Below are 26,273 nucleotides of genomic sequence, written 5' to 3'. Positions count from 1 at the left end.
GATGTTATTCCTTGGAAGAGTAGAGAGGCGAACGGTGGGGGTTGCCCCACTGAGCACCACACAGCAATAAAAACAACTTGATGTTCACAGAGCAACCTGGTTGGATCTTAAATCCATAGTGCTGGGTGAAAAGAGGACCAACAGAGCGAGGCTTACAATACAATGCTGGTAATATATAGAAACACACACACACACACACACACACACACACACCCCAACTGCAAAGAGACATTTTGAGAAATTTGATTATAAATTGGATATTAGGTATTATTGCTAGTTTTTTGGGGTGTGATGATAGCACTGCAGTTAGGTAAGAGAATGTTCAATGTTGGAGAGGATGCATAGCTGAAAAATATAGAGGTGAAATGGTATGATGTCTGGGATTGACTTCAAAGTATTTAGTCCAGCAAAGGGAAAAATGAGAAAGATTAAACAAATGTATTTTAGGCAAAGATTTAACTAAAACTTCAAGGCAAAATCTTGATAATTATTGTCTTAGAGATGAGTATATGGAGGTTTATTGTATTATTGTCTCTACTTTTGTGTATATATAAAAAATGTAATAAATTTAAAACAATATCAATGATACATATTTTCAAGACTATGTTCACACAAAAAGATACATATTAAACATGTTTGAGTGATTATCTATGGAGGGGGAAGGAAGTAGGAGCAGGGAATGAGGATAAAAGGGAAGGAGGGAAGGAAGGAAGGAAAGAGGGAAGGAAGGAAGGAAAGAGAGAAGGAAGAAAAGAAGGGAGGAAGGAAGGAAGGAAAGCAGGGAGGGAGGGAGGAAACAATAATACTCCATGGTAATATTTGTCCTGAACTGAGGAGGGTGATTAACTTAACCCTTGGCACCTAAAGTCCAAAAGAAGGAGGAAAATTGATATCCCTTATAAGTACCACCATGGCATTTTAATTTTTTCTGTCTAAGCCTTTAACCTTCATTCCTGTGCATACTATACTTTTCTGCATAACTGTCACCAGGACAGTTATGGCACTTTGTTCCTTGCTTAAGTAACAGGAATGAAATGCCAGCCCTGGCCTAGGACCTCTTGGTCTGTGATCTCAATTTATCTTTAATTGAGGTAAGTATCATTATCTCCATTTTACAGATGCAGAAAACTGAGCTCAGAGAGGAGGTTCTTTGGCCCTCTAAATCACAAAGCTGGAATTCCAAACCCTTTGGCCTCAAACACCCAGGATCATGTGATCGCACGAAGTTGATCCAACAGCTATTATTATTATTATTATTATTATTATTATTATTATTACTATTACTAAGTCCTGCCTGTGGTCCTTTATATTGATGTAAGGTAATTCTCTAACTGCTCTCTTATTTCTGGGAATTTGGGTTCTTCCTAGTTTTTTGCATTCATAGATAAGATAGTCCTGCAAAGAATATCTTCAGGTTTAGAGCTTTTTTGCTTCTGTTGAATTATTCCCTTACCAGGAGTAGGGTTGCTTTAGGTTCACCTAAATGGGCGGACCTCATTATGACAGTTCATTCACTTTGAGGGAGTTTTCATGAGAGGAAACGCAGAGGGTGGGGGCAAGCAGGTCATCTGTGCTGGGGCAGGAAATGCAGGGGGAGTGAGGCCTGAGCCAGGCAGGAAGTCGGTCCCTACTGATTTCTGTGGTCTTCACATTTTTCTACTGCCTTCCCGCTTCAAGTTGGGGAATGGGGTTCTGGAAAGCTCCAGGACAGGGCCAACGCAGTGGGACATGAAGCTGCTGTTTGTGGCAGGTGGGCAGCTGGGACTGGCTGGAGCCCTGATAGCTCTCTGGCCTTTTGGCAGCTGCCCTGGCCAGCCTGGGAGGGGTCAGCTGGGGATAAGCAGCAAGTAAATATAGATCCAGGGAAGGGAGCCAGGCAGCCCAGCCCTGCACTGACCTCTCGCTGGAAGGTTAGGGAGGGTGTGTGTCCCGGCACCTTTCTCTCCAGTGGTGGGTGACACCTGGCCCAGCAGCCCCCTAGAATTGTGGGAAGTGGCTGGGAGTGGGGATGGTTGGGGGTGGGGTGGTACGGATGAGGGAGCAGAGCCTCTAAGGGGTCAGAGTGGGGGGTTAGTGGAAAGCTACTTAAGAGATGTTATTCCTCTGTGACTGACAGCAAACCGTGTTTCCTCTCTGCTGACCCCTCTCACATATGTGGCCCAGCTTGATGGGTCCAGGCTAAGGGGCTGACTGGTGCAAAGGGATGTGGGGTCCACAGTCCAAGGGGCAGGGGGCAGGCCTCCTTACAGGCCCTCTCCCCACCCCCATGGCTCTTGCTTGCTCATTCTGGAGAGGAAGGATATCCTGAGCTTAAACTGGCCCTCACTTGCTCTCTGCCCTCACTGGGTGCTGGCCCTCTCCACCTAGGGCTTGGGGGCTATCAGCCCTGCTCCTCCCCCAGCTCCAGTGCCATCGTCCCCCCTCCCCGCTGCCTCACTCCTGCCTGGCTCTCCTTGCCCCCCTCCCAGCTCCCAGGGCTGCAGCCCTGCACCAGTTCCAACCACACGGCCCAGCCAAGACTCTTTGGGGGCCAACTCTGGGAGGGGAATTCCAGCAAAGCAGTCATTCCACCACAGATGCATTTATTGGCCAAACCTATTCCCAAGCATGAGGGGGACGGGTGCTAGCAGAGTGAGTGACTTCTTTTCTACTTTCTTAGCAGTGTTCAAGGAGCAGCGAGAGGGAGGGGGCAGGGACATCTTAATCAGAATAACAATACCAGGAGCTACAAATTGTTTATTGAGCTTTTCCTCTGAGGCCTGAGGCCAGGCTTTGTGTTAAGCTAGAGCATTTCGTGCAGTGTACGTCTCATTTAATCCTTATGACAACCCAAGAGATAGGTACCATTATCGTCCCCGTTTTACAGAAGAGGAAACTGAAGCAGAGAAAGTGAAGTGGTGGGAGGCACCTGTCAGCCTCCAGGAATTGTACCCCAGGGCCTTCCATCAGGACCCCATAGCCGTCTTTCTTTTCTGTCACACCATGATTCCCAGTCTCAACCATCTCTTACCATTGCCAGTTCTTTCAACTCTTTTTATATTTTTGATTTTTAAAAAAATAGATTTTGCCCATATTCTGCGGAACCCACTCTCTCTTACCCCAGTTGGTCAAATCTGGGTTCCCCCCAAGATTAGGATTGGCAGGGTTGGAGATAGTGGGTCTCTAATGGGGGGCTTGAGAGTGTGAGTGTGTGTGTGTGTGTGAGTGTGAGTGTGTGTGTGTGTATGTGTGAGTGTGTGTGTGTGTGTGTGAGTATGTGTGTGTAGCCAAAGTACAATTATAGCTGAGAAAATTCACTATCAATAAATTACATACCTCCCTCCCCTTCCTTTCCCCATCTCCGCCCTCCCCCCACCCCCCATCCAAATATAGAACAGACTGTGAGTTGCCTCCCTCCCCCCTACCCCTGGGCAGGGTCTTGTCTCAGTCACCTCTGTGTCCACAGGGTCCAGAGACTCAGTAAGTGTTTGTGGAATGAATGAATGGTGAATGATTGAGAGCATGGCAGGAGGAAGCAAGCACTTAGGAGGCCTGAGTCCAGCCCTGATTGTCTCCTCACACACACCTTGCCCTCTCCAGGACACCTCCCTTTGCTCCAGAGAAAAGGGTCCCCGGGGTAGGAGTTGGGAGCAGAGAAGGGAAAGGAAGAGTCAGCAGGGGCATCTCTAAGCATGGGAAGGTGGATGACTGAAGTAGAGCACAGAGCTTTGGCCTCAGAGTCAGGAGACTTGATTTAAATGCCAGCTGTATGGTTCAGGAGCTGTGTGACCTCAGGCAGGCTTGAAGAAGAATGATGACTACTACTTCATAATAGTCCTTTCAGAGTTTACAAAGTCCCTTTGTTCACATTTATCTTTGATCCTCAGTAACCATCCTCTAATGTGGTTATTACTTCAATATACCCATTTTACAGAAGAGGAAGCAGAGGCTGGAGAGGTTAAGGGACTTGCCCAAGGTCACACAGCAAGCAGGAACTCGCCCCCCCCCAGGACTCCCACCCTCACTACTACCCCTGTCTGTGCCACGAGGAGGTGGGTCTCAGATCTAAGTCTCCCAATGCGGTATCCCCAAGTGGCAGCGTGGCAGCAAGAGAGGCTGCACAGCAAATGCCCTAATGTGGGCTCCACTGGCCATTTCCAGCCAGAAAAGCCAGAATACCCATCATGGAAGGTTTCCTAGACACCCCCTGCTTTCCCAACCCACAGCCCCCAGGGCCTCAGCTGTTGCCCCACGAGGGACCTGGGAGTCCATGAGGTGCCCATGAACTTTTGCTTTTCCTGAGAGAGTGAAGCAGTAGAATGGTGGAGGGGCCTGGGGCTCGGGCTCTCCTCTCACACAGGCATGGCCACCTCATCGTATTCATCCTGACCTTCCTCCTCATCAAAGGTTGGCTTGGCATCATCAGCATCCAGCTGGAGGGCGGGGTAGGAAGGAGAGAGGGTGAGCAGCCCAGGGGCCAGACGAGCCCTACCCTAGTGCTGAGAGGCACCTCTGGAATGAGGAGAGGGCCTGGCTCTCTTTGAACCTTGGACAAGTCCTGTCCTGTCCCCGCAGTCCTTAGGGTTGGTCGACATGAGTCATTTCCAAAGGGTGGGGAGCCCCTGGGGACCTGGTGTCCCAGCAGGGGAGGGCTTCCAGAGGGTGGGCAGGGGACCCTTCACCATGGCAGCTCTATAGTGACCTCTGTCACGTTGTCTGTGAATTTTGCTGGAGGAGCAACTCTGTCCAAAATGATTTGGAAGACCACAGGACCAGCCACGGGACAGCTTACACAGCACACACCCTGTGTGTCTCTTAACCTCTCATTACTCCTCCTTTTACAGGTGAGCAAACCCAAGGCACAGAGAAAAGAGGCCACTTGCTCCAGGTCATCCACTAGGACCTGGCAGTACCAGGGTTTAGACGCAGGCCCCAGATCCAGACCTTAACCATGCGGCTCTCTGCCTTCCTTAATTCTGAGACCCACCCCTTCTGTTGAGCCCTCCCTACCCCAGCTCTAGAGTCCTGCCCTCCAGCCCCTGCTCTCTGCACCCTCCCTCCTACCCCAGGCCTTGAGGGGTGGGGTTGAGAGGCAGCCACTCACACACTGGAGCTCCAGCTTCCTGAAGATGAGTGGCAGCAATAAGCGGCGCAGGGGCACTGTGAGGATCAGGATGAAGGGCAGGGCCAGCGAGGTGTTCTGGAAGGACTTCGCTGTCCACAGCACTGCCAGGCAGATGATCTGGATGCCCGTGAACAAGTGCATGCGCCAGGTCTTTACCTGCAGGTGGAGGCTGGGGTCATCGCCTGCCCTGCCCCCGGCACCCAGCACCCCCACCCCACCCCTGACTGGGCAGCCAGAGGGCCCTGTACCCGCTTGACATAGGGCACGTCCGGGTGGTACTTGGGCGGCTTGAGGAGAAGCAAGATGCGGTCAAAGAGCTGGATGCCACTGAGGGATGTGACGCCCATGTAGAGGAAGATGCCAAACAGCACAGCCATCGGGATGTGGGACAGGATGGACCCCATGAGGAGGGACACGCCTGTGGGGAGAAACAAGCACTCTCAGCCCCACATGCCCCGGAGGACCAGCACCAGCAGGGGCCAGGGAATGAAGCCACAGATTCTATGTCTGGCCCTTTCTGTAGATCCTCTTAATAGGTATTACCCCCATTTCGCAGATGCAGAAATAGACTCAGAGGTGAAGCAACTGGCCTAAGGCCACACAGCTACTACGTGGCAGAGCAGGGAGTCAAGCTCCTACCTGCCTGACTTCAAAGCCTACTCCTTTAACATGGGGGTGGCAGGGAGGACGGGAAGGAGGAGAGGCTCACAGAGGTCCGAAAGCCCACCTTTTCCCTCACCCTAGCTCAGAATGCCTCCATCACCCTCCACCTATCCAAACGCTAACCCTCCTCTAGCTACCATCAGCTTCGCTTCCTTTAAGAAACTTCTCTGGCCTCTCCATCAGCTACCATGGCACTGCCAACACCAAGCCCAGCTGGACTCGGCTGCTCTAGACTCGGATTAACCCCAGTGACCCTCTGTCTTCTCCTTCTTCACCCCCAGATTATGTCTGGAGCACTGCCCTTTGCATCATAGAGCAGCTGAGCTAGAGAGACCTCAGGGGCATCTAATGAACCCTCTAATGGTGCAGATAGAGAAACTGAGGCCCAGAGACATGGGGGAATACCAAGCTAGCAGCAGGGCAGGGCTGTAACCCACAGGTCACTGAACATCTGCTTAGAGAAGGCTTCAGTAATGGAGGCCCTCCGTGCTTCCCTGCTCAGATGCCCATCTCAGTGCATTGGACATTTCCTCCAGAATTCCATCATGTGACTAACTGACCCTGGGGAGATGGGGACAGTAGGTGTGTCAGGAGGGCTGGAGGGGACACTGGACCCTAAGAGGCAGGGGCTAGGGGTCAGGGGTAGGGCCAGAGGATGGTGGAGAGTGTGGCCAGCCCTCACTTACCCACGAGCACAGAAATCAGGAGCCCGCTGATCCGCTGCTCCTTGACCTCCTGGATCTGGGCTGCAGCCCCTGGGGTACTGGCCTTGCCCATGATGGTGAGAGCATTGGCGTGGGCAACAGAGCGCACAGTGGTGGCACTGAGCCAGGGCATCCCAAAGATGGTGGCCAACCCGCCCATGCCAATGACCAGCAGCAGGTCCAGGTGGAAGCCGGAGCCCTTGACCAGCTTACGCTCAGGTTTGCTGATAATCAGCCTAGGGGTGTGGAAAGTCAAGGGTAAGCAGAACTCTCTCTCACCCCCACCCCCTCTGACCCTCCTTTCTTCCCATGCTTGGGTCTCTCTGTATTCAGTTTATCCTTCTGATATCCTCCCTCAGAACTTCTTGCTCCCTTTCCTCCCATCCTGTCTTGAAACTTCAGGATCTAAGAGCAGAAGTGTCTTCAGACATCACCTAGAACAGGGGTCGGCAAACTGCAGCTCGCGAGCCACATGCGCCTCTTTGGGTACGTACATAGGGCTCTGAAGTAAAATTGAAAATGAAAATAAAACTATCATAGTTTCATTTATAAAATTTTTAAAGGATATTATTCACGTAATGGTGATTTCATTTGTTTTATAGGTCTCGCAAAACTTTGAGGGACAGGATTGGCTCTTCCATCTCAAAAGTTTGCCGACCCCTGACCTAGAATATGCACAGACAGATTTACTCAAAGTTAGTGAAGCATGGGCTTCAGGAAGCCTCACTGACACAGGCCCCTTCCAAGACCTGGCACCTAATTATATAGTTCTCATTTTGAATTTTTTCTTAGAAAGGGCTCTCCAAATTATAAAATGTCAGGTCCCACAAAACCTGGCCCTGCCCCTGCCTGTCAGGCATTCCTGCAAGATGGGAGGGCCTCAGTTCCGCTGAGACTAGCATCAGTCCTTGGTGTCTTGCCTGCCTGAATTGAAGCCTGTCCTTTTCCCTGCCTGTCTCAGACTCTCCCAGGCCCAGCCCCACCCTGGCTCTTACGTGGTGATCTGGGACTCAAGGAAGATGAGGATGAAGACCAGCAGTGCAGGCACTGCAGAAGCAAACATCATCCAGAGGGGGAATTCGGAGTACAAGCCTAGTGGGTGGATGACCCAGCCCCGAACCGAGGAGTTAGACACCTGGAAGCCTTTAGGTACGTCGAGTTTCTGTGGGAAGGGGATGCTGGTGAGAACACTGGGCCGGGTGATGGGGAAAGGTAGAGATGGGGAGCTAGCATCCTGGGCAGTTGGGAACTTACTAATATTGAGCACCTACTTTATACCCTGTCCTTACACTAAGCCTTTTACATACAACTCATTCCCACATTTATAGATAAGGACACAGGATCAGAGAGATTATGTAGCTTGCCCTGCATCACACAACTATTCGGTGGCAGAAGTGAGATTCATACTCAGATTTGCCTGGCTCCAAAGCAGGTTCTTTCTTGCTGCCCTGCATTAAGGAGTAAAGGGGACAACCTGACCCAGGCCCTTGCTTCAGCCAGAGGGGTCCTGTAAGGCTGTGGAGGAATGTGGGGCTCCAAGGGGAGACAGGGATAGGGTAGGGGTAGTTCAGGCTGGCTTCAACTTGGGAAGGCTGTTCTGGGGAGGGAGCATGCTGGGGAATGAAATGGGGGTGGGAAGAGAGGGTCACCTTAGTGTAGGTGTCCTGGATCAAGGAATCCACCATGACCATGATCAGGATGGAGATGGGAACCCCAAAGTCCCCGATGACCCGTCGCAGCTGAGAGCAGGTGGAGGAACCAGTGGTTAGTGCCCAGTAGCTCCCCACCTCTCATTTGCCCCCACTCCTGCCCCATCTTCACTCTGAGGGCCCTGCTCTTCCCAGAGGGCTTGTCAACATCTAATGCTTTGTCTTGCACCTCAATGTGCTTGCCTCCTTTCTTCTTCCCTTGGCCCAGCCCCATCCCTGGCTTCACAGCTTCTCCAACCACTTCCAAGCACTGTCCCTGGCTTCCCACTGGGTTCTCAGACTAGGCATGCTGAGAAAGGGAGATGGGCTTGCCGGAAGAGTGAGATCCTGGGTGAGTAAGGGGCCAGGGAGGCTTGGAATTGGGAACTAATTGGGAAGGGGAGCTAGTAGCTTTGGGAAGCTGGGGTGGGGAGGGGTGATGCTTTGGACTAGGATAGGGCAGGATAGGTAAGGGCAGGTGGAGGTGAGGTGCTGACCTTGCCAGGGAAGTAGGAGCTGTTCTTGAACTTGCGCAGCATAATGGCAAAGAAGAAGGTGCCAGCCATGAGCACAAGGGAGAAGAGGGCGGTGTTGGGCAGGGCGCCCAGAGGCTTGGGCTCTATCGTCACATTGTGGTCATAATGCTTCTGCAGTGGGTGGTCCTGGAAGATCTGCAGCAGAAAACCAGGCATCGTGTTTCCTCCCATCTATCCATCATTCATCCATTCATCATCCATCCATCATCCATCCATCCATCCATCCATCCATCCATCCATCCATCCATCCTCCATCCACCTATCTTTTACCTCAACTGACATAGTAACAAAGGGGCAATGGGATTCTACAGTTTGTTTTTCAGGAGCGAGGACCAGGCTAGGCTTGGGAGGTAGGGGGACCATGAAGGCAATGAGTGTGAGTGTGTGTGTGTGTGTGTGTGTGAACACCCAGGGCCTGGGAGACATGAGAAGCCTAAGGGCAGGATACAAGTGCCAAGGAGGTTCCTAAGAAGGGCTTCAAGGACTTCGAAAGACGCACCAACCAAAGAATCAGGGACAGACATACAGTGTCCACCCTCCCTCCATATAAAATGCAGATACAGAGGCAGGCATAGTTTAAGGTGACAGGGTTGAGGGGACAGGGTACTTTATCTGCAGGCCCTGTGTTTCTTGAGGGCAAGTGTAAAAAAGAGAGGGTGGACTTAGAGCCTTGAGAACCCCCGCTGCCCCCACCATGCATGCATTTTCCCACTTCAGTCTCACACACATACTTGCCCATTAGTCATTCTGTGTATGGTTATAAATATGGACATGTGCAGACAGAAGTGCCCTCTCATGCAGTCACTCTGCACAGTCATGGCAAGAATACCGGCAGCAGGTGTCAACATGTATGTGGTCATAGTCACATAACATGAAAACACGGCCACACAAATGTCATACAGACATGCGTGCAGTGACACACACAGTCACACAGTTTATGCCCAGTCTCACAAATGCACACCCCCATGGTTGTTCACACTCCCACCTTGATTAGATTGGTGAAGGTCTCAAAGATGAAGATGAGGGAGATGAGGAAGGAGAAGATCTCCTGAGTGTAGCGGGAGATGAAGCGGACCAGGAAGCTGCCCTCAAAGGCCACCACCAGCAGCACCAGCAGGATGAGCCAGAAGCCGATCCACACACGGCCCACGAGGTACTCCAGGTTATTGCTCTTGCAGAACTGTAGGGTGGTCAGAGGGAGCTGGGGTCAGACAAATGGGCCCAGCATCGTGCATCAGGCAGGGGGGACCAGGGCCAGTTAGGGTCACAGTGGGACCACGGGCCAGTTAGGGTCACAGTGGGGCCAGAGCTACCGAGAAGAAGGATTCCTCAAACACCAGCAGGGGCCCTGAGAAGCCAACCACAAGTAGGGGCTGAGCTGCCAGGAGGGCAAAGAGGACGCCCTGCACCGCAGTGGAGATGAGTAGCTCTGACACCCCCATCTGGTTCTGGGTCTTCTCTCCTGTGGGTAGAAGTTACAGTGAGGTCAAAGTCAGGAGATCGTTTCCAGGGGCCAGTGAAGCATTTCATGGGCAAGTTGACGCAGGGGTCCAGAGCATCAGATTGGCTCTGAAGTCAGGGACCACACAGAGGCCAGAGGATCAGAGATAAGAGTTTGGGGGCATACAGAGGTACTGACCCAGGATGCCGCCGAAGGTGACTGCTGGTGAAAGGGCAGCAAAGTAGATGAAGATGACAGTAGCCAGGACCTGGGGGCTAAGTGCGTCTGTGATGTCACTCAAGTAACGGGGGTAGCGGCGCTTTATGTCACGCACCAGGCCCCCAAAGAATATGCCTGTTCGTTGCAGAGGGTCATCTGGGCCACCAGGGACCCCTGGACCCCCATTCAAATCTGTAATGAAGGACAGAACCATGGTCACAGGGGGCAGTTGGGAGAGGTGTGGGGAGATGGGAGTTGAGGTGGGTATTGTCTGATGGGAATAGGGTGGCCAAGGAGGCTGGGTGGCGTGAGGACAGGGAGATGGGACACCAGGGCATTTGATGGGAAGAGGGGCAGCAGGGGCTCACAGGGCTGTGCCGGGGCGTCGGAGGGTCTGTGGAAGCTCAGAAAGCCTTGGGCTGGGAGGGGCAGGTACCTAAGCCCTTGAAGAAGCTGGGGTCTGGCTTGGCAGAGCTGGGCAGGTAGCGTCTCCGCAGCAGCTCCCTCTGCACAGGCACCAGACTGAGCAGAGCCTGCTCTGAGAGTGCGTCTGAGGGAGGCAGCACCAGGCTGCAGTCCAGGAAGCCCTCCAGGGATTGCACCAGCTCCCCCCGACTCTGGGCCAGGTAAGCATCCATGCGGAACACCTGGGGGCCAGAGAGAGGGTCAGGGCTGCCTGGACCTGCTGGACAGAAGGACCCAGGAGTCCACAGCCAGGGCCCCCAAGGACCAGAACACTGTCACTCAGCTCCTTCTTGCTAGAAACTTCTTTTCCTGCTCTCCTTCATCCCCACCATGAAAGGGCTTTGGGGAGGCAGACCAGGCCCTGAGTGAGGAAAGGGGAAAAAACGAAAGCAAGCTAGGTGGTTTACAGCAGACTAGGTGAAGCCAGAGCAGACTAAGCCAGACCAGGCCGGACTTGACCAGGGAGAACTAGGCCAGAGTTGGTCAGACTAGGCCAGGCCAGATCAGGCAAGGATGGACCAGGCTACAAGGGCCTGGGCTACCCTTGGCCAGACAGGTCAGAAGCAGCTGGATTAGACTGAACGGACCAAACTAGTGAAGCTAAGGTGACCCAGGCTAGCTCAGGCTGGAGAATGGGCCTCAGCTGCCACCCAGCTCCTGGGTTCCCCCAGCCCTTGCTGGCCCCTCCTCACCCTCTCCAACATGAGGGTGGCAGCTGCCCGACCCAGCTGGGTGTAGTCTGTGTGAGGGTCCTTGGGTCCCAGCAACACAAGGAGAAAGCGCACGGGCACAGGCAGCTCCACTGCGTCCTCCAGCTCTGTGGCCTCTTGCAGCCGCACGAACCCTAGCACTGGCTGCTTCAGGAAGGCGGCACAGCCTATGGGAGGATGGGGGGATGTGAGGTGGTCAGGCTAGGCTGAGGGGGCACTACTGGGGTCCAGGCTTATGGAGTGGCAGGCTGGGTAAGGATGGGAGGCGGAAGCAGGGGGTATGGAGGAACAAGGGCAGGGGGCACTTACCCACTAGCACCAGGGTGGCCTCAGAATCCGGGGGGATCTTTTCCAAAATTCCAGATGGCGAGCGCCCTTCTGTACCCCCCTCTCCCTGTTGGAAGGCAGATGGTAAGGGGAGCATCTGGCCCCGTCCTTCCCTCCCCACTCTCATTTCTAACCATGTTCAGGTTGAGGCTTTCTGGCTTTCCCCACACACCCCTGGTATGGCCTCACCTTTTCACAAAACAGCTGTGTCTCCAGTGAGGGGTGTTGGGGGAGCAGAGGCTGTAAAGGGTCCCCAGGACGTGTCAGGACTGTGGGCTTCACGCCCCCCAGGGCCTCTAGGTCTCCAGCATGGCTACAGGACACACAGGGGACACGGCTGAGTAAGTTGTTCAGGTTGGACTCTCAGCAGAGTGGAGACTGGTTGTGGGAGGGATCAAGTAGGACTTCCCAGTGACCGGACTAGAGAGAGACCCCGAGGAGGAAGGAGAAACTGCCTCTTCTGAAAGAGGTTGTGGATGTAAGCAGGTGGCCTCTGTCTGGAATAACTAGGTAGAGTCAGAAGAATAGATGGAGGGAAGGGCCTTGAGAGTTTGCCCTCCTGGGGAACAGTGGCCCCCAACTCTGCGCATGGAGATGTGGCCACCCCTAAAGAGGTGTCAGAAGCAGGAGCTATCCTGGAAGAAAAGTAGGCCCCGGCCTGGTGGGGGAGGGGCCATTGGACTTCCAGGGAGAGCTTGGGGTAGTGGGCTGGGGAGGTGGGCCCTTTGGGAGTGGAGTCCAGGTCCAGGCAGGCAGGGGCACCTGTGTTGGAGCAGCAGAACCCGGAGCAGCTCATCTCGGTCCTGAGGACGGATCTGCTCCTCATAGATAAACCTGTCCAATAGCTGGTTGGCCACCCCGGCCAGGGAGGTCTCTGACAGATCCAGGAGGACAGTCCCTGCAGGCAGTGGAGGAAGTGAGATGGGCAGCTGGACTGTGGCTTAACTCCCCACCAAACCTTACATTCAGGGGTTGCAGAGGGGCCCAGCAGGGCTCACCCTTGGCAAAGACTCTCTGCAGATCCAGGAGGCTCCAGAAAGTGAGGTAAGACAGGTGCGGGCGGCCCCAGGCTCCGTCCTCCCCCAAGTTTTCCTCCAGCCGAACCCAGCGCGCTGCCTCCATCCATCGCAGCTCCTGGTTCTTCTCGTCCATCACCAGTTCCTGCAGCTCCACATAGACCTGCGAGCCCATAGACCTGAATTAGCCCATCCGGCTCGGGGTTGGGCCGTGGGGACACTAGCAGCTCAGGGCATGGTAGACACTCAGCAGGTTCTGAGAGATGGTTGTTGCAGGTCCGGGACCCTGGAGCATGTGGGGGCAGGCCCTGAGCTCAGAGGAACTCTCCAGAGCTCCAGCCTGGGCTGTGAGTGAGGTGGGAAGTGTGGGGAGGTGCTCGAGGGTCCCATGGTTACAGCCCACACTTCTGGCTTGATTCCTTATCTTCCTGACCAGGGCCCTGACCCCATTTTAGAGGCCTTTGGAGAACCTCCAGACCACAAGGGGTGCTAGAATGGGTGCTGGAAAGGAAAGGAAAGGAAAGGAAAGGGAAGCCTTCTGGTCATTGGTCATCTCTTGCCCCTAAGATTGTGGAGTGGGTGTGTCCATCAGCTTGTCCTTGGGTTTCTCTGGGGCCAGGTGGCTACTCTCAAGGGCCTACCTGAGGGCAGACCCAATTTTCTAACCAGCCAGGCAGTCTGGGGCCGAAGAGGGATGTGGGGGTCCTGGGCAGAGAAGAACGTTATTTAATTCTGTGCTTTCCCAGGAAGCACCTGATAACTTAGCCAGGGCCACAGGGCCTGTGGGCTCAGACCTCCAATGGCCAGTTTCTCTCTGTCCCGTGAGCTCCCACCTCAGTGAAAGGGGGCCCCGTGGGGACTGTCCTCTTCCCCTCTACCGATTTTCTAAGACCCCCACTCCTTCTCGGCCTGTTTGTGGCCTGTTTGAAGGTTTGGCTTCCCTCTACTCCTCCCTTCCCCTGGTAGAATGGTGGGGCTCAAGAGCAGCATAGGAAGGAGAATTGGGGGAGGCTGGGGGTCCTCACCTCGTGGGTGCCTGGGTGCGATGTGGTGTGGTAGTCTGTGGCTGTTGCCTCGGTGAGGTGAGCTGAAAACCCAGAGGTTGGTTAGTGCTGTCCCCCAACAATCTTGTGCCACCCACCGTGGGCCTTAGGAACCAGCGCGGGTTGATGCCTTGTTGCGACCCTGGTGCCCCCACCCCACCCCTTCTGCTCAGTGGGCTGTGGCTCCCACGCCTGTTCTATGCCCAGCCTGGCTCTGTCGCTCTCCATATGAGCATTGTGGAGGACTTGGGACTCATCCTCAGTGATGACCGGGAGGGTCATCTCCAGGTGATAGCAGAATCCTAAAAGGCAATTTTCAGGATTCTCTAAGGGTCTCCTCCCCCTTGTGCCTCATTTGGGGACCAGTTCCCTTCCTTCTTTTCACTTGCCTCAGCAGTCCCACCAGCCCATAGCTTCTCCTTGCCTTGAATCTGAGCTCTGGGACCTAGGGTGGGGTCTGCCTTTATATTACCCCATGCGCCACCCCCCCTCCGCCCCAACTCAGCCCTCACTTCCCAGAGGGGCCTCTTATCTTCAATACCAATTGCCTGCACTTAAGTCCTGTTGACAGTAAATAGGTTGCTTGCCTTGGGCTCCCCAACTAAGACCTTGGACAGACCAAGGAAGGTTTCCTGATGTCTCTCTGCCCTGGGGGTCCCCACAGCCCCCCATTTCTTAGGACCTCTGGACCCCCCCAAACAAAATGATGTTCCCAGGACAGACCCAGTGCCTGGTCTAGAAGCCGGCATTGAATGGGCATGGGTGACATGTGGCCTCCTGCCCTTGTCCCAGACAGGCCTGGCTGCCCTCTCACAAATCTAAGGGGCACGGTGACGGTGACGGGTGACTGGCCCTGCCCCAACCCCTCCAGTTCCCTCCTGTGATCATTTCAAACAAAACTCTGTTTATCCTTCAATCAGCCAGGATTGTGGGAGAACTAGGCCTGGGCCTGGGGCAGGGGGAGTGTGGAGGAGAGGGGGGGACTAGTTCTCCAACTGTCCCTGTCCAGGACTCAGCATCTCACCCCAGCAGAGAAAGGGACACAGGGCTCACCTTCTGGCTCCTCCACCTGGACCACAGGGACACCTGGGTCTTCATATTCCTCCTCCTCTAGAATCTCCTCTAGCCCCTCTTCGTAATCCTCCTGTGGAAAGTGGCCATCAGGGCTGGGCTATGAGGAGCTCCTTGAGCCCCCATAAAGGTAGGAGTCCAGGGCCAGGTTCCCAAAGCCCCAAGGTAGGAGCCCTGCAGATGCCATGAAAGACTCACCTGTGAATCCCCCATAGTGCTGTCCTGATTTTCCAATTGTCCGCAGGGATCGAAGCCCCCAGCATAACCCGCACTGCAGGTCCCTGCAGGGGAGGGGCACAGGCTGAGTGAGGCACAAGGCATCTTGGGGTCTCCTGGTCCTCCCCCAGAGGGTGCTACATTTGAATGAAGGGGGATCCCAGGTATTGGGAGACAGTGGGGTCAGAGGAAGGAGGTGTGAGTGTGAATTTGGAGGCGGGAGCTGGATTTGTAGATGTGAGGGCAGGTATGCAAGGGCCAGGAGAGATGCGGCAGCTCGGCTGGCATCAATCTAAGGGGGTTTGGGGAGGATGAGGGTGTCCTTCAAATCTGACTCCTTTCTCCATTCATCAGTCCTCACCTGGTTTATTTTCCTGCCCATCCCCAGGAGTCAGCCAACTTCAAGGCAGCATGACCTGTCCCCTCTTCGGGAGGCTTAGCTCCCCTGAGAATTTCTATAGCACACCCTTTTCTCCCAGAAATGACTACTTCTCACTGGGCATGGGGTGCTGCACCCTTGGGAGTGGCCCACAAGTCCTGGATGAGGTGACCCTGCTTGTCTCCCCACCTCATCTTGAACTCTGTCTCTCGTTCTCTCCCCACATATCCTTTTGGCCTCTTTACCAAGCCCTTTTCTGCCCCAGGGCCTTTGCACATGCAGTTGTCCACATCCTGGATGCCCCTCCCCCTATGCCAAATGCTGCCTCTTCAGATTCTTTCCCTGACCATCTGAATATTCACTGACCCGATTTGTCATTTTCTGGTTTCTTGATTCATTAGTGTATGTATTGTCTGATGATGCCTCTAAAAGGGAAGACATATAAGGGCAAAGACACTACATGTCTCAATCCCCCCCTGAATCCCCCACTCCTAGCAGAATAGCTACACATAGTAGGTGCTCAATAAATGCATGTAGAGTGAATGTAAGAATGTGTCCCTTCTGCAGGCTTGGGGCTGTAGAACTGCAGAATCAGGGTGCCTAGGACACCACCAGGAGAACATTGAGTCCTGAGCTCAGTTTTCTCAGTTGTGTCTCTAGCAGAGAGGAAAGTATGCCCACCTCAGGAATGTAAGGACAAGCCTGAGGGGAGGGCAGGGGTCCCCTAGGGTGTCCCCAGGCTGAGTGTGGAGGGAATTCCTTTCCCCTCTCACCCATTGTGGTGACAGAGATTTGGGTCTGGTTGACAAATGTGCCCACTCTGTGCCTGCATGGTGCTGAGCAGAGGGACGCTAAGATGGATAAGACACTGTCCCTACTCTCAAGAAGCTCCCAGCCCTGACTGGGAGACAAGCCAGGAACACATGACAGGCTAAGTAGTTCAGGAGATAACACATCTCCCAGACAAGCACAAGCTATGAGCAGAATGTACTGGGTGCCCAAAATCTGGATGGAAGGAGAAGGAGTAGGAGTCATCGGTGGGGCTTGGGATGGAGGGTCTCTGAAGGAGACACTGGTGCTGAGCCTGGGAGCAGCAGTAGGATTTGAAAGGCTGAGAGCTGGGGAGGGATAGCCCAGGTGTGAGGCAGGGCGGGTAAAGGTACCGAGCTAGAACCATGCAAGACAGGGCTGGGTGTTGTGTGACGGAATAGGACAGTGTATACAGAAAGAACTAAACAAAGAACTTCCTTTCGGAGGAATGGATGGCCCTGCGGTTTTTAGAGATAGGGACAGGGGAATGACCCACCAAACAGAAAGGCAGGGGTCCCTTGGGGTGGTAGTGGGGTAAGTGATGACCATGGGAGGGTCCCAGAGCCTGAGGAAGGGACAGTTCCTGCTGCACAGGACTTGCCCCTTGAGGATCCTGATCCCACACCTTTTCTCTCCCTCTCTGTTTCTCCCAGTCCCCTTCTCCCCAGGTTCCCCTGCTTGCCCTTTCTCCCATCTTTATTCTCTTTCTTCCTTCTCTGGGCCTCTTGTCTCTTCCTGGGCCTCAGATCCCTGGCAGCCTCAAGGGTGTTAAGCTTTAGGTGTTAAAAGGCCCACCCAATGGGGCTGAGACTGTGGCCTCAGTTTCTCATCTGCAAGGTGGGATGGTTAGAGGGCCCCAGAGAATCCACAGGTCCAGGCTGCCTCTCTGCCACTGACTGGCCAAACAGCCTTAAGCAGCTCCCAGCCTTTCTCTAGGCCTTCGTCATTGCATCTGTACAATAGGAGGGCCTGCACACGGTGGTTCTGAGACCTCAGTGAGAGAGAAGAGGGGAGAATGGACGTGACTTGAGCTCAGCTGGGGCCTCAGAGGGTATACCCATGACCCAGATTTCTGCCCCCACCAGGCCAAGCCAGCCCCCAGCTGCGGGCCTCGCTCTGTCTGGCACTGATAACAGCCTGTTCCCCAATCGCTGCCCTGTGTCTGGAAACGCACCAAACACCTGGCAAGCCAGCCAGCCAGGTCAAGGCCAGATAAGGGTGAATGGGGCATCTGGAACCCAGGAGGTGGAGCACAGCTGGAAGAGGCTGGGGTGGGGGGGAGTGACCAGATGATAGGGAGGGCTCCCTGGGGGCATATCGCCACCTTTGTGTAATTGCCCCCACATTGCACCAAGCTGTACTGCTTTATCTCTTATAACCCCAAACCACTCTGTGAAGTGGGTGATGCCATTAGCCCCATCTTACAGGTGAGAAAGCTCAGTTCAGAGACACCCATCTGCTTCCGTCCCCTTGTAGGTAGGTAACAGAGGCAGGATTAAACCCTGGCCTATCTGCCGCCAGCTACATCTCTAACCATTACACTGAGTTGCCCCCCCACCCAAAGGAAAGACAACCATTAGCTGGCTTATTGTTAGTGGTTAAGAGCGTGGACTCTGCAGTTAGACTGCCTGGGTTCAAATGCCAGCCTTGCCACTCGCCATAACAACTGTGTTACCTATGTGACCTAGGGCAAGTGACTCAACCTCTGTGTACTTCAGTTTTCTCATTTGTAAATGGGTTAATAATGGTTTCTACTTCATAGACCTGTCATAACATTAAGTTCATATATATAAAGCATTTAAAATAGTGCCTGACACATATGGAGTGCTATGTAAACATTTGCCATCATTATCACTGCTTATAGGGACCAAGGTCAGGCTTACTATCGTCATCCCTCCCTTATTTTCCTTCAATTCCCATGGAATTAGCCTAAGTGCTTTGAGGTCCTCTCGTGGTGGGGGACTCCTCCTTTTCCTCCAAACACTTCCTAGGTTGGGACAGTACCAGGTCTCCCTGGTAGATTCCCTGAAATGTCCCAAACGGGAAGCAGTGTCAACTGACAACTTTTCACCTAGGAGGGAAGGAGGTAGCCTGGGGGTCCCCATACGTGAAGCAAAGAGGGGACTGGGGAGTGAAACCTGTGTCTGTAGGATCTGAGGGCCTCATAAACAGAGGCCTGCAAAGGAACCCCCCCACACACACACACACACTCACACACCAGCCACAAACACCTCTGCAGCCACGTGTATCTTTTTTTTCTAACACGCCAGTTTTCCTAACACTGGCCGCCCCGCTCACACCAGCTATAGGTGCCAATGGGCCTGTGCCCTTAGGGGTAACAACACATTGCAACGTTCTCACTCCACCCACCTGCACCCCTTTTGGAGGTTAGGTCACCTGTGCCCACTTGGACAAAGATTTACGCTAGGCACCTGCAGAAACCCTCAGGACAGGCGCTGCAGCACCACCCCTAACTTGCCCTGCTCACCTGCTCACGAGTCTTGGGGTCCCTCCAGGAACTCCTGCAGCCGCTGGTGCCCTCTGCGACCAGCTGAGCTCACGCCCGCCCTCTAACAGCACCAGGTTCTTGCTCCTTCGCCCCCGGGGCAGCTTGCAAACCCCTGACTCATGCCCCCGCCTCCTAATCTGCCCGCCCATGGGCCAAGGGAGCCCCTTCTCACCCCCCCGCCGTGCTCCCACTGGGTGCCCAGTAAACAGAGTTATCTCTCACGCACATCTGGACAGCTGTGAGTCTGGCCCACCCCACCCTTCTGGCCAACCCCAATGCCTCCCTCCCGGCTCCTAGGATTCTCCTGGGTCTTCCTTTGTGGACTAAGTTTTGATGGCTGGGTTCTCGGAGCTCCCAGCCTCCTGGCAGGTCTTGCCCAGCCTCTGATGACCCCTGTCCTGCCTCTGTCCATTCTCACTCTGGCCAGGCCCCTCTGCTCTGGCCCTAAGATGCGTGGGCACCTTCTCTCTCCTCTCTCAGTGTCTTCCCTCAGGAGTTGCTCTGCCTCTGCAGCCTTGCCCATGGGGACCTGCTCAGTGCTCACAGGGCCCAGGCAGCCCCTCCCCGTTCTTGTCCCACACTAGGGCACCCTAGCTGCCCTCTCCCCAAGACCCTGGCTGGCTCCAAAGAGCTGGTTCTTGGGCACTAAGATGCTGCCACTCAGTCAACCTGAAACAATGTCAGGTCAACAAAACAACCTTCCCCACACAGGAACTCCAAGCTCACAAAGCCCCAATGTCTGGGTACACTGGCTCCTCTGTTGGCAGCCTAGCCCAGGCCCCCCGGCCAGAGCAGCTCACATTCTTGGCCCACGCTGTGCCCCTCCCCACACCCCCCCATCGGGGCAGTCTCTGCTCCTGGGGGTGCTGGGTCTGGTCACCTATTCCTGGGTTCTTGTTGCTAAAGAGGCAGAGACTGAAAGATGAGTTCAGATCACCAAGAAAGAAGAGAGGTGTGAAAGCAGACAGCAAAAAGGTTTTGTGGGCACAGCTCTGGGCATGGAGAGAGAACACTGTCCTAGCCCAGCTCTGACGCTGACTGGCTGTGGGACCCTGAGCAAGTCCCTGCCCCACTCTGGGCTTTGTCGTTCTCATCTATAAAGTGAGAGTGCCGGTTCTGCCAGCTTGGGGATTCCCTGCTTTAGACCCAAACAATAGAAACTCAGAGACAAGGACAGAGAGATGGGCATAGCCAGCAGTTCCACAGCCATTTCCTGGGTCTCCACCACAGCCCAGCACTACGGAGCCCTGGCAGAGAGAAAAGGGCAGGAACGGACCAGAGCTGGAGTCCTCTTTACGGAGGGCTTCTGTTCTAGGCACTGTGCTGGGGGCTTCACCTGCTGCTCACACTGAATCCTTCCAGCCTCCCCATTTTACAGAGAGGGAAACTAACCTGACAGAGAGGTAAAGTGGCTTTTCAGTGAAAAGAGGAACCGATGGATGGATACCAGCTCTGTGCAGGGCACTGGGCCCAGCCCTTCACATGCATTCTCCCTCTGAGCTCTCCAAGCCCCTCTGAGGAAGGTGCCGTTTATTACTGTTATAAACAGAGGAACACGCTAAAGGCGAAAAGGTAGGCCACTCGCCCCAGGCCCCTGGGCTGGTGGAGCCAGAGCTGGGGCTCAGTGCTGCATTCTGTCTCATGTTAAGCCCTGTGCTCCCTCCTGCCACGCCAGTCAGGAGCAGAGAGGCCCTGGACAAAGGGGGCTGGGGAAAGGGTTCCTCCCACTCCAGGCTGGTGCTCACTCTCCCCGAGCTCTGGTCTGGACTGGACTGCTTCCTGTGGCCTTTGACAACAAAGGCCAAATGACAGCCCTGCCGTTCTGCCACAGCCCAGGGGGCCCAGGTGCCTTGCCCCTCTGCCTGTCCCAGGAGCCCAGAGGCAGCTAAGTGCAGGAGGCAGCAATGGAGAACTTCTCCCAGGCCCCAGAAAGGACTGGCAGCTGGCTGGGGGCAGGGTGGGCGTGGGGGTACAACAAATGGGAACATCTGGCTTAGGAGCAGAATCTGCCCAGTCACCCCTGCAGCCCACGAGACGCCCAAGCAGTAGCAGAGCAGATTGGCACCTGGTCCTTTCCACTCGCATCATGTGTTCTAGGTCATTCTTTTTGTCCCAACTGGAGGAGGATACTTCCCCAAATCTGCTCAACATCACATTTCCCTTGTTTATGCTTCTCCAGGAAGAAATGATGGTTCCTCTCACTCAGTTTTGACTTGGGTCAGTTCAGTTCATCTGAAGGCCCCATGTGCCTGGCTGGGCTCTGGAGAAACAAGACAAGAGAGAGAGGCTTGCCTTCTTAGTCATACCCCTGGGCTGGATGGAGGTGGTCAGAAATCCTGGCATTTGGGGGACTTGAGCAAGGCCCCAAGACGCCTTGAGAAGGTATCCTGATTGGCTTTGCAGGGCCCCACACCCCACACCCTGTCATCCCCCTCCCTGAGAGTCCCTCTCGCCACCCCTACCCTGCCATTGCCTAGTGCACTAAGGGAGGAGCCTAGCAGGACCCCTCCCTAAGGTCCATGGGTGTCTTGGTCCAAGTCTGTGCTCACAGAAGTTTGGGAGCCAAGGCCAAATGTGGACAGGAGCGCGGTGAGCCCAGGGCGGATGCCCAGGCTGGGCCCCCGGAAGCCCACCCTGAGCAGTGATTCGGTTGCACCCCCGTATGATGTTATTCCAGACCACACAGCCCAGACCATGGGTTGAGATGGGTTGTCCCAGAGGGAGACTCTGTGGGCAGGGAGTGGAGTTTTCCTGAAGGGACGAGACTTTCTCATTTTAGATCATCCTGGGATGCAGGCAGTCCTCAGTGAGAAGTGAGGACTCTGCAGTGGGCCTTGGAAGGATGGCTGCTTTCTCTCTCTTGGTCTGAAAAAGAAGAGGCTGAGATTCCAGGTGGGAGAGGAAAGTTTCATGGTGATTAGGTGAGCTGTCCCCTGCAATGGGCTTGGCAATGAGGTGTTAGGTGGAGAAGTGTGGGGCTGTGACCACTGAACTGTAGACCCATCTCAAAATCTCACAAGTGGGGCCGGCTGAGTGGCTCGTTGGTTAAGAGTTGGCTTGGGAGCACGAGCTCTGAGCAGCAGTGCCACTGGTTTGGATCCCACATGGGCCAGTGATGCTGTGCCCTCTGCAGCTAAGATGGTGAACAACAGCTCGACCTGGAGCTGGGCTCCATGAGTCGCCGGGACAGCATAGGCTGCAAGTGGGGCTGGCCAGCAGCTGGCATGTGCTTTCGTGAGTTGCCGTGAGTGGCCGTCCAATGGTCGGCGAGCTACTGCCTCACCCAGGAAGAGCGCAGTGATCACAATACCAACACAGGCCAGTGAAGCGACGTCCTCCACAACTAGACTGAAGAACAAAAGGACAGCAACTTGTCTGTTCCCCTTCCCCAATTCCCCAACGCTGTTCCCTCCCCCAACTCCCCAATAAAATCTTAAAAAAAAAAAATCTCACACCTGCTTTTCGGTGTTCAGTGGCAGATTCTCAGCTGCTTTCCCCAAACCCCTAGCAAAGCTTTGATGGACAGTTCCCCATTGGGAACTGAAGGGAGGGTCTGGGCCCACATTCAAGGCAAAGTGAACTATGGTTTGTAGTGGCAGCTAAGGTGAGTGGAGGTCCAGATAGCATGAGTGACCCACTGAAGGGAGACAGGAGGCTGGCAGATAGGATAGGACCTGGCCAGGTGACCTGGAGGGACCCATGGGCATTCCCTAGTGAAGATATAATTTCTCATGCCCTCATGGACTGGGGACTCAGACCACTGAGATTTTTGCACTAAAAGGAAGTGCTCCAAGGCTGGGACATTTGGGTTCAGTGGAAATGCTGAACTATGTACTGCCCGGGCTATGAGACCTCGAGCTGGCCACATCTTCTCTAGGGTCTTGGTTTTCCTCTCGGGGCTGTTGTGAAGACCAAATGAATGACAGATGGGAAGGAGCTGGAGAATATAATCTGCTCTGGACACAGGTAAGGGACTGAGTTATGAATAGGGAGAAGCAGCCATGGGGACTGAATGTCACCTGTATATCATTGAGGGCCATGCAGTGTTCATCCTCAAGGAGTTCATGTCCAGTGGGGAGAACGGTGGCAGCGCACAAGAACCAGAGTGTGATGACAAGGGGTGTGAACAAAGAATGGGGGCCTGAGGGACAAATACTTTGGAGAGTGGAGAAGATATCCCCAGGGGGTCCTCTGAGTGAGTCTTAGAAAACTTCATTAGAAGAGGGAGCAAGAGGTGTAAGGTGCAGCACGGGTTTGGGACACAGGGCAGTCTAGGTGTTAAGGGAAGTGGGGCAGTGATCTCTGCACATTATAAATGAGACAGTCATCAGAACAGCAGGGGTGAGGGTGTATGGGGGTGGTGGGGATGGGAGAGTAGGGGAACAGGGGCTGTGGAACTGGAGCTGGAAAGGTACTCAGGGTTGAGCCTGCCCAGCCCTCCTCCCCTGGGATCCTGCATCCCATTACCTGGATTCCCCAAAACCCTTGGCTGGTCCCTGAGGGGTGTCCTGGGGGCTTCTGCCTGTCTGGGGGCAGCTGGGTCAGATCTGTGCAAAGAAAGTCACTCTGAACATTCTTCCAGGAGTTGGACAGGATCTCCTGAGAGCTGGGTGGTCAGGGAAGAGGGGGAGGATGGGTGAAGTTTCCCCAAATGTGGAGGAGGGAAGTCAGAGGGCAGGTTCAGAGAGCTGGGAGGTCAGCCTGGCTCTCCAGAGAACTCAGAGAAGTGGAGTGTCCTGAGAGGAAGGACCTGCTGAGGGGGCTCAAGGCGGGGCTGTAAGCTCTCAGAGTTTTAACACTTGCCTTCTCTGAAGGTTCTGTATTCACTGGGTTTCTGGGTCTTTGCACGTGCTATTCCCTTGTCCTGAGACACCCTTCCTTTCCATATCTGCTCAACTAAAGCTTTGACCTTCAGGGCTCAGCTGTTGCATCTCAGACTTGGTGAAGCCTCCCCCCACCCTCATGCCTCCCTAGCCCTGGCAGACTGAGATGGCTCAGGCCAAGCCCACCTGTGTCATCGCCTGTATGCGCTCCATGGATACGGTCTATGGCCCTGTCTTTCTCCTCCACAGACCCCGAACCCCGAGGACAGGGACCATTGCTCTTACCCTTAAACCTGGCCCAGAGCTCTGCCCATAGTTGATAGTGCATATGTGTTTGTTGACTTTGAATAGGCTCAATGCAAAAATCAGTCCCTTACCTCACTGCTGAAAGCATAGATGAGACAATTAATGTTTGAGAAAGGAATATGAGGGACACACATTTAATTTAAACCATTTTCCCTAAACACAAATAAGCAAAGAAACAAACCCTGGACTTCCTCCAGTCTTCATTCACCTGGCTCCTCATGTCCCCAAACTGAGCTGCTTCCTTGATTCTTCTCTTTTCCTCGCTCCCACATCCAACCACGTCTCATTCTCTCAGCTGTAACTCCACGTTCCAGCCTCTTCTCTCCATCTCCGCTGTCTCTCTCTCGACCCACTATCTCATTCCTCCATCACCCCAAGAGCCTCCGACCTGGCCTTCTGGCTTCACTCAGGCGCCCTACAATGCAGATGCCACCTAGCACTCAGAGTGATCTTTCAGAAACCTAAGTCAGAAGATATCATTCCTCCACAGAAAACCCTTCCTGACTTCCTCACATGTGGAGTAACACATGACTCCTACACTGGGCTACTCCTGCCCTCTGCTCACCCCCCTTTCTGTTTCACCAAGGCACTAGTGCCATGTGTGCCTGCCTCTCCCCACCCTGCTGGGGTGCTCCTGTCCGATCTCCTCCTGGCTCCTTCTCACAGTTCAGGTCTCCGATCAAATGTTGCCCTGAAAAAAGTCTTCTTTGACCACCCATTTGGAGATAACTCCCAGCCACTCTATCACTGGAAAATCAGGGTGGGCAGTGAGTGAAAGAAAACCCAAAACCTTAGTAGCTTAAGCAAGACAGAAGTTTATTTCTCTTTGATGTAGAAGTCTGGAGGTAGGAGGTCATAGGCTGGTAATGGTACTCCTCAATGTTAGGAACCCCACCCAGGTACCTTGTATCTTGTGGCATCTTCAGCAGGTGGCTTTCTCTTCATGGTTCAATATGGCTGTTTGAACTTCAGCCATCACTTCTGCATTCCAGCCAGCAGGAAGAAGAAAGGGGTAAAGAAAGATGTACCCTCTCTCTTTAAGAATATTTCACGGAGGCTTCTTCTGTTTACAGCCCATTAGTCAGGACTTAGTCACATGGCTACACTTAGCTTCAGGAAAGCCTGGGAAATGTAGTCTTTATTCTGGGAAGTTATGTGTCCAGAGTTCAATTACACAGGAAGAAGAGGAGAATGGAAATGAGAAGATGCCCTCTAATCTCAGCTAGAATCACATCACCAGCTAAATCCTCTTCTTTTTCCAGCTGACAGTTTCCTATTTAATTATTTATTATTATCTGTCTCCACTAGAGCATAAACTCCATGAGGGCAAGTTCTTTGCTAGCATTGTCAATCACTGTATCTTCAGAGCCTAGCACAGTGCCTGGCACAAGGTAGGCTCTGAATTTTCACTGAATCAATGATTGAATGATTCCCCACAATAATTATTTGAGGGATAGTTTCTCATTCCCATTCCACAGATGGGAAAAATGAGGCTATGAGCGATTAAGTAACTTGCCCAAAGTCACACAGTAGGCAGCAAAGCCAAATTTGCACCTTGCTCTCTGTGGCTCTCGTGTTCTTTCAATTCTTTCCACCTCATATGCTGGCTCCTCTGACCTCTCAGCTCCTCGCTGGATCAAGTTAGAAGCCAGGAAACCATCACCTGGAGTCTGTTAGTACCATTTCCCTGGGAAATTCCATCTCAAGTTCTCACATGTGTCATGCCTTTAGTCTCTAATGGGATCAACATAAGAAATGGTTGTTGGGGACAAGTTTCTGTTACCTTTCTGCAAATCACTAGGTAAGGATGTTACATAGAATGCATGAAATAAATTCCTCCTGGAATTAAGCACTAAAATGAAGTCTGGAGCTTCAGATTAACTGATAGGTTTCTTTGTTTCAGATGAGGGAGGACTACCTAACTCTTCAGGTTTTCCTTGTTACTTTGGGTACCAGGAAACAGAGTTTCAATTAAGCGCCCAGAGGCAGCCCCAACCTTGGAGAAGTGCTGTAGTGGATAGAATGTGTGTAATTTGGAACCAGGGAGTCCAGACTTGAGTCTGGAGCAAGACATTCAAACTGCCCTGGACCTTAGACCCAAGGTGGTAAACATAGTATCCTTCTCTTCCAGGGCTGTTAGAAGGATTAAATGAGCTAGTGCATGGGAAAGCTCTCTCATAATGACTAGATGATGAAGTGAGGTCAGCCCTTATCAAATACAATAACGGAATACTCAGCCAGCC

General features: G+C 53.6%; 1 protein-coding gene across 1 annotated transcript; it reads right to left on the bottom strand.

Annotated features, from left to right (window-relative positions):
* Positions 1-2,716: 2,716 nt before the first annotated feature.
* Positions 2,717-15,258, bottom strand: SLC4A1 (solute carrier family 4 member 1 (Diego blood group)). The gene is made up of 19 exons (XM_019665540.1): positions 15,186-15,258; positions 14,970-15,060; positions 13,899-13,960; positions 12,856-13,036; positions 12,620-12,755; positions 12,047-12,170; positions 11,840-11,924; positions 11,513-11,697; positions 10,792-11,002; positions 10,335-10,547; positions 10,009-10,157; positions 9,681-9,875; positions 8,657-8,830; positions 8,121-8,210; positions 7,467-7,633; positions 6,454-6,707; positions 5,353-5,522; positions 5,084-5,260; positions 2,717-4,412 (listed from the first exon to the last, which is right to left on the bottom strand). Exons 1-19 carry the CDS (start codon positions 15,198-15,200, stop codon positions 4,332-4,334), a joined length of 2,760 nt encoding a protein of 919 aa, XP_019521085.1. The 5' UTR covers positions 15,201-15,258; the 3' UTR covers positions 2,717-4,331.
* Between the last annotated feature and the right edge of the window lie 11,015 nt (positions 15,259-26,273).

This window comes from Hipposideros armiger, unplaced genomic scaffold (assembly GCF_001890085.2).
Source record: "Hipposideros armiger isolate ML-2016 unplaced genomic scaffold, ASM189008v1 scaffold_447, whole genome shotgun sequence".
Classification (NCBI taxonomy): domain Eukaryota; kingdom Metazoa; phylum Chordata; class Mammalia; order Chiroptera; family Hipposideridae; genus Hipposideros; species Hipposideros armiger.
This window is presented reverse-complemented; position numbering and strand designations above follow the sequence as displayed.